The sequence below is a fragment of the Neomonachus schauinslandi genome, chromosome 8 (genome assembly GCF_002201575.2).
Source record: "Neomonachus schauinslandi chromosome 8, ASM220157v2, whole genome shotgun sequence".
Lineage (NCBI taxonomy): Eukaryota > Metazoa > Chordata > Mammalia > Carnivora > Phocidae > Neomonachus > Neomonachus schauinslandi.
In genome coordinates, this window is record NC_058410.1 from 74,376,839 (window position 1) to 74,391,406 (window position 14,568).

Below are 14,568 nucleotides of genomic sequence, written 5' to 3' on the forward strand. Positions count from 1 at the left end.
CTTGAACCTTGCCGCATTGAGGTTCTTGGTGGTCCTTGTACAATTGTCATATAGATGAGATGCTGAATGAGGTCCTTTGGGTACTTAAGAAATGAGTCTCTCTGGATAATTTTCAACACAGGTCCAGTTTAGCCATGATGTTCTTCCACACGTGAGCCTGCCTCCCTAGCCTCACCTCCGGCTCAGCCCCGTCCTCTGCATGCATGAGGATGTGGGCACAGACACACTGCTCTCTGCATCACCACACCACTCCTGAGGCAAGGGGACACCGAGCACTTTGCTGGCTCACACAGGGCCCTCTGCCTGACATGACCTCACCAACTCCAGCAGTGCAGCTAAATCCTACTTGTCTGTCATGGCTCCCCACCCTACTCTTATCAACCCTTATGGCACTTAACATATTCTATTATAATCATCTGTGACAGTGGCATCCTCTGGCCAGTTGTGAGCCTCAAAGGCAGGAAACATCTCCTGTTCATACCCTCAGGAACTAGCACGTCAGTGGGTGCCGGTAAGTGTTTGGGATGAATACAAGTATACTAGTTCTTAGAGGTGTCCTCACTTACCTGGACACTGCTGAGCTAATACCAATTTCTAATTCCTGAAGAATAACTTTCCTATGGACATTTATTGTCAAATGTTAGAGTTTTAATAGCTGTCAGCTCATCCTAACAGAAGAACTAATATCAATTAAAAACTCATCTTGGGTTGAAGATTTTGAGTCACTTTTTATTTGGTGTAATGGTTGCAAGTGGTTCTCTCTATATTAAGTGTCTCCTTTGTTCGCTTTTATGTTATTTGTTGTACTTTAAAAAAAAAAAAAGAAGAAAGACCAAAGACTTTTTTGGAGGAGTCGTGGGGTTTGCAAGAGGAGGAAAGGAGTACAACATAAAAAGGGAAATGGAAAGTCACAGAAAGATAAGTTGTGTGAAGGCCTCCTTCTGCCTCTTAGGTAGACACCTTTAATAATATAGCCCCAAATTTTTGTTGGCGGAAGAGGGGCATGGTCTGGTGGCAGTGATTAACATAGTGTTTCTTGTGTGGAAGTACTGGTTCAAAATAAAAATCAGGGTCATCTTAGTTGAGAAGTCACATTGGTCTCTATTTCAAGGCAGTGGGTTTTGTGGTAGTTTATTAATCTTCTCAGGCTTTAAGAAAATTTCAATTTCTCATAGCCTTGCTGACAGATTTCACTACTGCACACGTTATCTGGATCCCCTCTGTGAGAGGAAACATGAGGGAGCTGTGTGTGAGTTAGTGATATGGTCATTAACCTTAGCTAAAGCCTCAGAACAGCAGCACTGCATCACCTGAGTTCATTCCCATGCACGCATGCTCAGACAGTTCTGAGACAGAAAGGGCTTCTATAACTGACTCTGTAATAGGTGCCCTACAACTCCTCTACAGACGACGGGTCTTCAAACTGGTTTCGCTCTGCACCTAGGCACTTGTTTTTGAGGCCCTCAAAAAGCTCTCATTTATATGGGTTATATCTGTCAATGCTTACTATGTTAGAAATTAAAATTGAGAAACTTTCAAATGTCTTTAATTCATTTAAAAATAAAAATATTAAGGGCCACTCGGGTGGCTTCGTCGGTTGAGCGTCCGACTCTTGATTTTGCCTCAGGTCGTGATCTCAGGGTCATGAGAATAAGCCCTGCATCAGGCTCCGCACTAAGGGGGGGGTCAGCTTGAGATTTTCTCTCCTCTGTGACCCCACCCCCCGTTCGTTCACACTGTCTCTCTCTCAAAAAAAAAAAAATACAACTCACAATTCAATACAGAGCTGGGGGATGAGTGTGTCAGCTGGAAAGGGTGTCCAGGCAGGGCACAACACCCACCAGAGTTCAACTCAGTCGCCTAGAGAATCCTTCTTAGAGTTTCCAATACCTAATGATACTTTTTAAGAGCATAAATGGAAGACGATGACATGATAAATGCTTGATAATAGAATTAAGTCTTTTATCTGGAGATCAAGAAGTTTAATAAATATACTTTGACAGTGATTTTTAAAAAAAGCTAGAACTATTTAGTGATGATTGGAGATGGAAGATACTGTTGAAGTTAAATATAACCAGAAGGAACACGACATGTGCAGGTGGTAGCCGTGAGGGCTGCGAGAGCGAGACAATTTGGATTAAAAGCCTATGGCTGCAAGAGATGGCAGCCTGCAACAGAAGCCAGGCCTGCAGAAAGCAGCACCCTGAAGGGTCAGGACCTAGAAGGGTCCCTTCCCAGCCAGGCGAGGGGTACACAATCATCTTTTCATGATGGTCTTCTCTGCTGTTAACCCAATCTTGAGTACTAGATTCATCTCCAACACACCCAAACATCCCATGGTTCTTTTCTCTCTTTCAGAGTAGAGAACACCTCTGGGGTAAGTCAACTAATTTCATAATTTATAATTGTCTTTGTAAAACCTAAACAGGAAGTAAACTTTACAGCCTGAAAAGACTTAAAAGTATATCCCAAGGAAATTTGGAATTGTTTTTTAAACTCTCTGCTATTTTGGGTCACGTAGATTTGTCACTCTATTGAAAACAGGAAATGGAGTTGTGACCGTGTATGAAATATTTCAGATGTAAATTCAGGGCCAGATTTTTAGAACACCTATCCCTTCTCAGGGAAAAACAAAGCTATGGCTTCAAAGCTAAATTAAAAGGAGCATTTAGTTTTTAGAACAGAGACAAAAGTGTGGTCGCTATGTGATTGAGTTCAGAATAAAATATAGGTAAATGACTTACTGGGTGGTTATGTGTTAACTAAGTGTTAGTTCACTAAAAAAACCACGTATGTTTGTTACCTAACTCTCTTGGCATTGCATTCTTTGTGTATGGATGTTATCAACCTTACTGATAGTCTACAAAAATGTTAAACATACATGTCTAAAAATGAGCTCAGTCTTTTTCCTCAAGTCTGGTTTTCTGTCTTGCTTGGTGGTCTCACCATCTACCTAGGCTCCCAAGTCTCCCACCTGGGTGACATGACACCCTCAATTCTCTCCTGCATTCAGTGGGCTACTGAATATACTGAGCATTCTGCCTGACTTGCCCTCTCCTGCCATTCCCACTACCATTTCCTTAGCACAGCAGCTCCAGCGGCCTCTACACAGGGCTCTTTGCCTCTAGTCTAATCCCCACCCAAACCCACCTGAATCCAGCCTAAAGGGTATTGCCAGGTTTCCTTCCCCAAGTGCCCATCTGATCACATTTCTCTAACTTAAAAACCTGCATCAATTCCCGGTCAACTAAAGGTTAAAGTCAAAACTCTCTAACATTGCATTCAAATCCAAAAATCTTTTCAAGGCTCGAAGTCTAGCTTGGTAACCTCATTTCTTGCCATTCCTCACCAGTAGGAGGTGCTAATCTCCTATAGCAACAATCCTTAAATACTCACTGTAGCCTAAACACACCACTTACATACTTTTGCACCCCTCCCATGGATGCCCTCCTCTCCCCCAGGTTCCCCACTGATAGGTTGGAAAACTTCAACTTACCCTTCAAAACCCAACCTAGACCTCACTTCCTCTAAGAAATATTTCTTTATCATATCTGCCCACCCTGAGAGAGTCAATCCTTCTCAAATGTGTTCCTTCAGCACCTTATACTGAACCTTTTCCACACTATTTTTTTATATGTCTGACTTCCTTAGTATATTATGAATTCTTTGAGGAAGGGTAGAATCTAGGACTTCACTCTATATCCTATGTGCCTAAGATTGGACTCAATAAAAATTTGTTGAATTAAATTGATCTAACCTACATTGTGAAATGGATTATAAATAAAAAAATATATATAGTATCTAATTTTCAGGAAGTATGTAAAATTGGATTTTGTCACAAATGGTAAAATGATTGCATATGCTCAAGAGTTTTGTAAATTTGACTCATTTCTTACCATCATAAAACAGTATTATAACAATGTTATTGCGAAAATATATTTCCACTTTAGAAAAATACTGAAAAGAATACTCTGTATGTATTTGATAGTTTACCACCACTTTCATTACCAGAGTCCTTGAGGTAGCTTACAAGAACATGTATAAAGGCAGTTGAAGCCGAGAAAACATTTACCCTGGAAGAAAAAGACAAACGTCATCATTGTGCACAGAGGGAGAGCTATGGAAGGTGGAAGAACAACTCATTTAGGAAACACTGTGACAGTGGTTCCCACACCTGGATGAGCATCCAGTACTTGGAGAGCTTTATCAAATACAGATCTCTGGGCCTCACTCTGGCGGATTCCAGGGTAGGTCTCAGGGAGGCCCTGGAAACAGGCTTTCTAAAATAATTCCCTAGCGCCTTCCGATGAGCAGCCAAACTTGGAAACCACTAGGCTAAGGGAAACCACTGAAAACCCAGAGATCCAGATCTGTTTAAAACTTATGGGTGATTCCAGGGAATTTTAGACAAGGGGAATTTTCTAAATACTTCAAAATAGGAAAGCCACAGAGTATTGTGTTTCAGCTAGTCTAAAAATTGAGACGTTTAGTTACTAGTCATAAAAAAGATGGTCCCTATTGCATTATGTTACAGTAGTTTCCACCAAAACCCAAGCTTTAATTTGAGGGTATGCGCAGGAGAGAGATGCTGCCATCTGTGGGCCTACGACGGCCCAGGACAGTGATGTGGAGCCACATCAGTCACGTGGCAGTCTGCATGAAGAGGCACAGCTGCCCATTTGGTGGGTACAATAGTGTCACTTAGTTTCCCAGGCCACAAAGAGAGCCTTTTAAAGTAAATGTTCTAAGTACAGTGGCAAAATACTAAATTCAGGTCCTGTCTCCCAAACAACATGCTTTTATTTTTAGGCAATTGCTTGATAAAGTGGCAGTAGAATCTTGTCACCAAGCCCATAGTGATTTTTTAAAAGCAAAAATAAGCAGCGTGTTTGTAGGTATCACAAAGAAAAATTTTCAAAAAATGTAAAGCTGTATCTTCCAAGATTTGTTAGCTGCAACTTTGTCTAACAGCTGATCCATTCAAAGTGGTTTTGAGGGGGAAAAAATCCATGTGTCCTCCCAGATCTCTCTACTATGTACTAGTACATTCTTTTCTCCTATACCCTGAGATCTATATTGTTGTGTGACCAGGTACGTGACTTCATCAGCAGTAGTTTAAACTCTAAGTAAAGCAAAAATTGCAAATTAATTCATGGGAGGAGAAGGGCTGGTAGGGGGAAGGTGCTTGGAACCCAGAGGGACTTCTCCTTACCATCCAGAAGCCTCAGTACTGTAAGGATTATTTTAGGAAATCCCTGAATTGCTTATCTAGTTTATAAGCTCCTTGATGGGCAGTTTTTAGAAAAACATTAAGTTGTTAGCTAAACCCCAGTAAGCTGGAAGCTTGGGAGTAACATAATGGGGGGGTGGGGGCAGGGAAGACGAGTTTCAGAGAACAGGGGCACATTACCCTAATCCAGCACATGCACCACACACAAACTTCCTGTTCGTCAGGAGAAATGATTGCTGGCCTCTGCTTATGGGAAATGCCAGTCTGTCTGTCTTTCAATTATATCGGGGCATTTCTATAATCTTATAAGACTAACTAACTATCAGCATATTATATTTGCTGAGCATTGACTTTATACAAGGCAGTCCAGTGTGGCTGGACAATTAAAGGTGTTTTATTCCACACTCTGAATGTTTTCCACCCCACCAGAGTCGCTGTACCTCTCTGCTGCAGTGCTAAGTGTAGGCATACGTCGGCGGCAGCCAGATGACAGATTCTGAACCTGCAATAACATGTAACATTCACAATGCACAGGTATTTTAACTGTGAAGGAGGTTGGGGGTTCGATAAAATATTTGGGAAAGATATTTTTCTTGACTTTTGAGATTAGAATTTCGTCTGAGTATAAAACAAGTCAATTATGTAGTCCGCTGATGTTTCTCTTAAAACTTTTTGAAAGTGTTAATGGGGCATCTGGGTGGCTCGGTCGGTTAAGCATTCGAGTCTTGATTCGGCTCAGGTCATGATGTCAGGGTCGTGAGATGGAGCCCCCACCACACGCCCGACGCTGGGCATAGAGCCTACTTAAGATTCCCTCTCGCCCTCTCCCTCCACCCCTCCCACACCCCCCGCCCCCGCACTTATGTGCACACACACACACACTCACACATTCGTTCTCTCTAGGAAAAAAAAAGTTCAGCTTTTTGGATAAAAATTTTTCTATGATGTAATGCCTTCCAAAACTCATACTGAACATAACTAAATTTAATATTGATCATGTAATCATTATAAATATGACATATATTGGTATGCCTGCAGGGGCCAGTGTGGTTCATGTAACTAACAGCACCAAAACGATTTTGTAGTCTTTATACCTTTTTTTAAGAAGTCCTTTAGTGGTTTGCCTGCATCCTCCTTTTCTGTCAGGCTATCACTTCTTGGGATTATTGTAGACTTGCCTTGGCAGCAAGCGACCTTCTAACAATAATTTGAGAAATTAGATCACCAAATTTGTTAAGATTATTTCTACAGCAAAAGTAATTTCGTGTCACTCATTTTGGGCCTCATATTTTTTGTTGTATTTTGGACACTTGAAATTGCCCACAAAGGAAATTCTAGGTAGCAGATCTTAATGGCATATTACAAATTGCTGATGAAATTAAAATTAAAATATACAGAAGAATAAGGAAATGCGTGGTCATCAGGCTGAGTAAGAGCCTGGAGGAAGCTTCCAAACTCTGTATTCAGTTGTGGGAGCAGTTTCGGACGTATTCCCTTTATCTGTGCCCAATGGGTGAAAGTGTACACACTTTTTCAGCTTACGAATCGATACATACAGGATTTCAATGACATAAATGCGAGTTTCTGTATTAGTAAAATGTTTACAAACACAGATGGGAATGTGACAGGCTTAGTTTGATAACACCACACTGGAATGCAATCATGGATCATATGATCACGTGGACTGCCGTGTAAATTGAAGTAGATGTGCTAAGTAGCCTACTTGTCCCCAGTGCTTGATGAAAGTAAGTGGAGTTTAAGATGTTATCGGAAAATTTTAAATATGACTAAAGCAAAAAGATTTTAGGGGCAAATTTTGAGGCAGAGATGATCTGATTAAATGTTTACATGGCAGATGGAGAGGATGAGGGGTACTACGGATGCCTGGCTCCATCAGTTTGTAGGCCCTTTTATCAGAAACACACACGAGTCAGGAGGGAATATTGCAAACATCTGATTCCTTAAGTGCCTTGCTTCAGTATTCCCATGATAAAATTCATTGCAAATATTACCATTATTTAAATATGTAGCTGTAGCTTTAGTGCAATATACAATTAAGACAATACCTCTAGTATTTCGGAGCCTTGTCATGTAGCACAGAATTAGTAATGCCCTGAAAGAGGAACCCTCAAGGTTTACTTGGTGATATTTTTTAGCATGTATTGGCCACCTCCTCTGTGCCAGGTACAAGCACTCAAGGTAATGATGATGAAAGTGGTGAGAAAGAGTTTGGTTGCCCTGAGCTGCCATTCACAGCCTTCGCCTTGCTCCTCTGTTGGCTGCTGTGTTTGTGAGGTTTCCTGGGCCAGGGACAAGGTACAACTTCTGGCTTTTGAATGGGCACCTGTTGTGGACTGACTGTGCCACCCCCCAATGCATACCCCCAGTGTAATGCTATTTGGAAATGGGGTCTTAGCAAGGTATGTGGGGTTAGACGAGGTCATGAAAGTGGGGCCCTTATAACGGGATTATCCCCTTATAAGAAGAGACACCAAAGAGCTCGTTTGCATTCTCTCTGAATGGTCACAAAGAAGAGGTCACGTGAGTCTACAGCAAGGTGGTACCTAGCAAAATTCCGGTGTTTAAGCCCCCCAGTCCATGGTATTTTCTTCTGGCAGCCCAAACTAACTAAAACAACACCTTACCTGGAGGTAAAGCAAACTAGCCTAGATTTGGATTACAAGCTAAGTTGGCCACCGTGCTCTCGACAGTTGAACTAACTGAATGAAACTGCCAGTTATCAACCCCAGAAAGAAGTAGACAAGGAATTTCCCTCCCTAGGCTTATTTGCAAGTAGAAAAGAAAGCCATCTAAGACATTTTTCCCCCTCAGTTAAATGGTGAATCAATAAAGAGTCGTGAATCCACCTATACACTGACCTCATCTGATGAGAACATGATTTCATGATCAATTAGACCAAATCTCCTAAGTATCTTGGAGCCTTATAATTAGGGCATTAAAGAAAGAACAATTCTAGCTGGGGGGAAAAAATCAATTTATTAGAAATATTTTCCATTAATTAATTGGAGATGTTTACTAAACATAAAACTATTTGTTAAGCCTTGGCAGGTTATCTTTAAAATCAGTAGCGAAAATATATTTGTTATAGTGACACCATATAAAAGAATATATGATCCTATTTCCAGGCTATTTCCAGCTAGAGATCCACATCTTTGTAATGCTCAGTGTTTGGTTCAATTGCCTTACCCCAATATTCTTAATTAAGGATCACAGTTCATTTTTGATAAGAGTAAAGACCCAATTTGCTAGCAGAAGGGCAAAGAATTATGAGTAATTGAAATGTGGAGTTTGGGATAAAATGCAAGATAAACAATGTAATTTTTGCAGAATGTAACAAACTGATCTAATAATTTAAACTAAAATAGTAAGTTATATTCCTGAATTAATTTTAATAACTAACCAATATTTAATGGGTGAAGTTTTTTTACTGGAAAACCACTTGAATGGAATGTGATGGAGGGAAGTTAAAATCTAAATTTTGGAGTTAAGCTAAATGATCTTTATGGTCTCTTCTAATCCTGAGATTCTTTCTATGAAAAAAGAATTTCAAAGTACTTTTTCAGCTACAAATAAAAAGGCTAATGATTTGTCTGGAACTCTGATCTTGCTCACATATGCATTTAAATCTTTTTTCAAAAAGAACATTTGGGATTTAAGTAAGCACATCAAAAAAGAAAAAAAAATGTCTCTTCTACCCGCACACTTATCCATTTGAGCAAGAAAAAAAAAATGAAACACATTATTTGGGTAAAGAAAAAAATCACACAATTTTAAATTTCAGTTGGTTTGTAAATACTGTAGTTATTTGAATTCAAATCACTGATAAGTTTCTTCAGGCAGAAACTCACTATAGACCTTTGCACGCAAAAGACATCAAGAGTGTATTTCTTCAGCTATATGAAATCAATTTCTATTTCAAATCTGATTAAGTGTAACAGGAAAAGATTGTGAAATAAAACTTTCTGAGTAATACAGTATACTTTAGTTGTCCTAAATAGGTCATATAAGATTCATGATTCACTTGGTAAAGAAAGAATGACAGAATAAAATAAACCCCTGCAAATAAAATAGGCTAAATTTTGTATTTTTGGAAAGTACAATGATTTTAAGGAAATCATATGTATTCAGAATTTAAGCTTCAGCTCCAAACTACTGACACCAAATACCCTAAGTTATTCTGAATTTACAGAAATCCCAGGAATTATTTTCTAAGAATCTAAGATGAAGATTGTGTGCATTTGCAAGCATGTAAGCGTGCAAAATTCATGTCAAAGCACTTTCAGTTGCAGTGATCATATAGATGTTTCCCCCCAAAAAATCTGATCAAAACTTTAGAGTCAATAGCCCTATCCCACTAGCATCAATGATAAAATACTGCTTAGTGAAATGCAGTTAGACTTAAATAAAATCATTTTTTAGTAAACTACACAGTTAATATTCACTGAAACCCTGTATATAAAACATATATGTGGATATAGTAAAAGTTATGATTGATTTATTTTTTTAATTTTTATTGAATGATTTTTAAACAGATTCACACTACAAAAGAATGTATACTTGTGTTGAATTCCAGCTATTTTGGACAAGATATACAAAATCACTTTTTATTATAACCTAATCAAATGTTCTTTTGCATACTAATCAAGGGTGTAAGTCCCCATTCTTTCAAAAAAAAAAAATAACAAGTAAAATAAATTTGAACTCTGGCAGAATCAGTACTTAGGTGAGTCATGAGAGAAAAGAACGTGTGCCCTAGAAACTGCCAAAAATAGCAGACCAGAAATTAGGCTTGCAATTCCTGAATTTTATGGTGCACTCAGCTGCAAATCACTAAAACCCTTTAGACATAATGGCCTGAACAAACTCACTTTTACTACCATTCAGCAAATATCTGTTCATTCAAGAAATGTGTGAGTAACGACTGTGTTTTGCCTGAAGACAGCCACCGGTTCTGTCTGCTGGGGCCGCCATGACGGCCTGAGCCAGTGTGCGGCCTTGGCCCGTGATGAAGAGAATCAGAACCTTCTTTTAAAAATTGTATGTGTAAATTATATTCATTTTAAGGGATTTATCTAAAACTGCTAGTCAGAGAAATTGCCAAAATAATATGTGTGTGGCCCTATTAAGAAAGCTGAAATCTATCAAGGGGAAAAAGGCTCTCTTGAGAAAGACTAAAATTCTTGGTCCTAAAACTCTTAACACCTCATACATAGAAGACTAGCATTAAATGAAGAGGCTTTCAAAACATGACCACTTGTGAACTGTCTTCCTTCTGCCTTCATGAAAAGTCCACGTTCTGAACATTAGTTAAATAAAAACTTGAGATCTTAAAATAATCTCAGCTTCCCTATTTTTAAACTAGATTCATTTCATAGAACAAAGTATTTCTCCCATTTTTAAATAATACACACTTCAGTTGACGTATTTTAAAGCAGTAAAATAGTTGCTAGCTTTGTTTATAAAATTTGCTGTATCTTGCAATTCTTAAAAACACCACCACCAACAACAACTAAACCAAAGTTTCTCAGACCCAACAGAAAACACTATATAAACATGGAGGGCATGAGCTGAATGGGTCCATCTCCAAGTAATACAAGCTGTTGTAAATTATTGTCTCTACCCTGACGCTAATCATGTCACTGTCTCTATCTGTATATGCAGTTTCCCCTTTAATATGCAACCAGCACCCTATTAGATTCTTGATAGAGTAGGACCCTGAGAATAAGTCCATTAAGAAATCACATATTATTTATAGTACCAGTTTGAAGTTTTAAAGTGTCTCATCTTAAGAAGGCAGAAAGAAACAAAAGACTTCCCATAAATGATACTTATCACCCTGTAAAGAAGAATATATACTTGACATTGAGGTGCCCATCTAGTTTTAGTTATTTATACCTAGGTATTTTTTAAACAGATAAAAATCTCCTAATTTTGAAACGATAAATTTATAAAAATGTTGTTGATAGGGTTCGAGTCCAGGCATAACCTAGGAAGTGATCTTGCTACAATAGTCATAACTGGAGTGCTCTGCGATTTAAATAATCCATTGACTCACTGCAGGTTTTTGTTAGCCGTAAGTACAGTTGGTATTATTTCCATGAATCCAGAGGCAGATCTGGGCGTACTTGAGGGGAGTGATGCGCACCGCCACGTTGTAGTCCTTCTGCACACCGTGGACATCCACCCACTGGTGGCCTGAATAGACCGCAATGATTTTGCGCTTCCAATTCTTCTTGTCTGGCTCTTTCAGACGCAGATAGACCCCGGAACCAGTGGAGCCTGACTCAGCGTCGCAGTATTGATAGAGGAGATCACTGGATTCATCGGACACGCTACAAAACCTGTAGACTAACTGATCGGCCCTATCATGATCAAATCCTGAGAAGTGGATCATTCCCCCAGGCAGCTTCTTGATGGTTGGACTGATTCCTAGTTCCATGTATTTCTTTTTGTGAGCGCGCTTCAACTCCAGAAGAGCATAGTCATAGTCCAAGGCAGCATCCCCCTTCCCTCCTCTGGCCCAGCCTTTGGGAATGTGCGTATTCTTGACCCGGGTCCACTGGAAGGAGGGCCTCCCCTCAGGGACTCTACGACCCCGACCAGATTCCTTTCTTCTTCTTCCAGCCTTGGCTCTCTCCAGATTGTCTGTGGTATCCTCTCGCTGGTCGCCACCATTGGCTTCTCTCCTGCTCCTCTTAGAACCCCTCCGTTTCTTGCCACTGCCCTTATTTCTCATCTTCAACAACCCTATCCTTAGCTTTTTACTCCCTTTGATGTAGTCCTTCCCATCATGCACACAGTGGGCAGCTGTTAGAACATGGCTGGGGGAAATGAGAATACCACTGCAGCCCGTGGAGAGCTTCACGGCTGTGTTGAAAGGGAAGTTGGTTAAGAACTTTTTGTCCAAGATGCTGAACCTGCTGTCTGTGCCATACACCTGTCTCTTCCTCCTAACGGATGCCCCTTTCATGCTGACATTTTGAATGGGCTCAAGGACCACATCTTGGACTTTCACTCTGGTCAAGGTTCGGGTGCCATTCTCAAAGACAGTCTCATAGGAAAGAGAATCTTCCAGATCAGAAAGGCTGGGAGGTGGGAGTTCTTTCTGGCATTCAATGCCACACACTCTATTGAGCACCATCTTAGCATCTGCCTCAAAGGTGGGGCTGGTAAGATGGAAAGTCCTTTCACTGACAACCCGGGGGATTTTTCTTAAGTGCCACACAAAATCCTGTTCCATTTCGGATCCATCAATGAGGGTCCACCCGAGGGTGAAAAATATCCAACAAAATAACATATTTGCCATTTTGTTCTTCTCTTCTGTCCTTAAAAATATAAAAAGAAAGAGAAGCTTTATAATGTTCTCTTTTTAACTACGTTACTTATCATTTCATTTAGGCCTTGAGTCCTTATTAGATTTTACCAAGATTAGAGAAACACCTTGCTAAGTAGGCTCACACAGACTTCCAAAATTAGTAAATTGTATTTCACCCAATTTTCCTTCCACCAGCCCTAACCCACCATCCCCCACCCCCACCTGCCATCTCCGCCTCTATCTCCCCAGACAACCCAATGCATGGGAGGGTTAGATGGGGTGGTGAACCGGGGTCCCCTATTGCCTGAGCCACTCTCCCTTCCTAGGTCTCCTACAACCTTATTTCTAGGTGATTTAGAAATAAAGATAGCAGCAGATGTCCGGCATTTTCCCCTGCACTTAGCTCTTCAAGAGCAGGGATCATAAATTCCTCATCTCTGGAGCATAAATGCCTAGCACAGAGCTCAGAAAATGTTCATTATAATACAGTGAATTTCCTTAAACCATGGTTTGCAGACCAAGCTGACCGATGGTGTGATGTACCATGCGCTTTTCTTAAAACCAAGTTGTGCTTGGAACTACCATCTAAGCAAAGCAACATACAAAATGCCTCACTGTAGAACTTTACTGTAGATTCAAATTAGTTGTAAGAATTTAAGGCTGTGGTTCTGAATTTGCCACTTGGGAGAACATGATCACGATTAAATATAGTCCCTTTCATCATTAGTCTCCTCATCTAAGAGCGGTGTTTTTGTTAAATATGTTTTCAGTTGCCAGTGTTTGATAAATTATGAATACCCCTTGTACTGTTTACATCTTCTTGCCCTCTTTTCCTGCTTCTCTAGGCTCACTGGTATGTAAAGCTATTTCATAGAATTGATGTTTGCCAGTTTTTGCCCTGTGTGGGTGGGGACAGTGCTAGTGTTCTTTGGAGCAGCAGTTTTGAACTTCCAGGTCACTACTATTTGTGAGCTCTGCTCCAAGTCTCTCTTTTTTTTAAAGATTTTATTTATTTATTTGACCGAGAGAGACACAGCGAGAGAGGGAACACAAGCAGGGGGAGTGGGAGAGGGAGAAGCAGGCTTCCCCCGGAGCAGGGAGCCCGATGTGGGGCTTGATGCCAGGACCCTGGGATCATGACCTGAGCCGAAGGCAGATGCTTAACGACTGAGCCACCCAGGCGCCCCATGCTCCAGGTCTCTTAAACTAATAGTTAAAATATCAAGGCTTAGCATATGCTATTCATTTTATAGAAAGCTGAGACAATTCAAGGTTACATTATTCCTACAATGCCTTTACTGGCAATGTTTTCTGAGAAGGCTGGTTTTTGGTTTGGGTTGGCGGGGGGGTGGTTGGCATGGAAAAAAAGCTAACGAGAAATGTTAGGAAGGGCCCACAACCCAGTGTAAGATCCTGTGCACTGTCATGAAAAGCAAAAGTTGTCTCCGAGGCAGAGCTGAATATGGGCATCTCTCTCTCTCTCTCTTTTTTTTTTAAGATTTTATTTATTTACTTGAGAGAGACAGAGAGAGTGAGAGAGAGAGCACTAGCAGGGTGAGGGGCAGAGGGAGAAGCAGACTCCCCACCAAGCAGGGAGCCCGATGTGGGGCTCGATCCCAGGACCCTGAGATCATGACCTGAGCAGACATTTAACTGAGCCACCCGGGGCGCCCGAATATGGGCATCTCTTGACACAACAGAGTTCATTTGGCCCATATACAAGTAGATAAGTTTGTTAACAACACTAATGACATTCTTTTGATACAACAAAAACATTTACTACATGAACCACTTTATTGTTTAAACATAATATATTCACTGAAACATGATGTAATTTGTATCATAACGTATTTGAACATATTAAGTAAATTCAGAATAATCTTTACCATGATTTGCATCAGCAAAATTACACAGAAGTTTTGCAATTTCCATTTTTTATCTACTCATACTTGCATGCAGAGCAGTGGTGATTCTGGTTAATATTAGACTGTCTTGTTTGCTA

At 40.3% G+C, this 14,568-nt stretch overlaps 1 protein-coding gene across 1 annotated transcript; it reads right to left on the minus strand.

Annotated features, from left to right (window-relative positions):
- Nucleotides 1-11,318: 11,318 nt before the first annotated feature.
- On the minus strand, nt 11,319-12,557 carry PRSS35 (serine protease 35). The gene has a single exon (XM_021693583.1). It carries the CDS (start codon nt 12,555-12,557, stop codon nt 11,319-11,321), a length of 1,239 nt encoding a protein of 412 aa, XP_021549258.1.
- Nucleotides 12,558-14,568: the final 2,011 nt, after the last annotated feature.

What these genes read in the sequence shown, in the direction of transcription:
- PRSS35 (XM_021693583.1), bottom strand. Translation starts at nt 12,557, where the DNA reads ATGGCAAATATGTTATTTTGTTGGATATTTTTCACCCTCGGGTGGACC.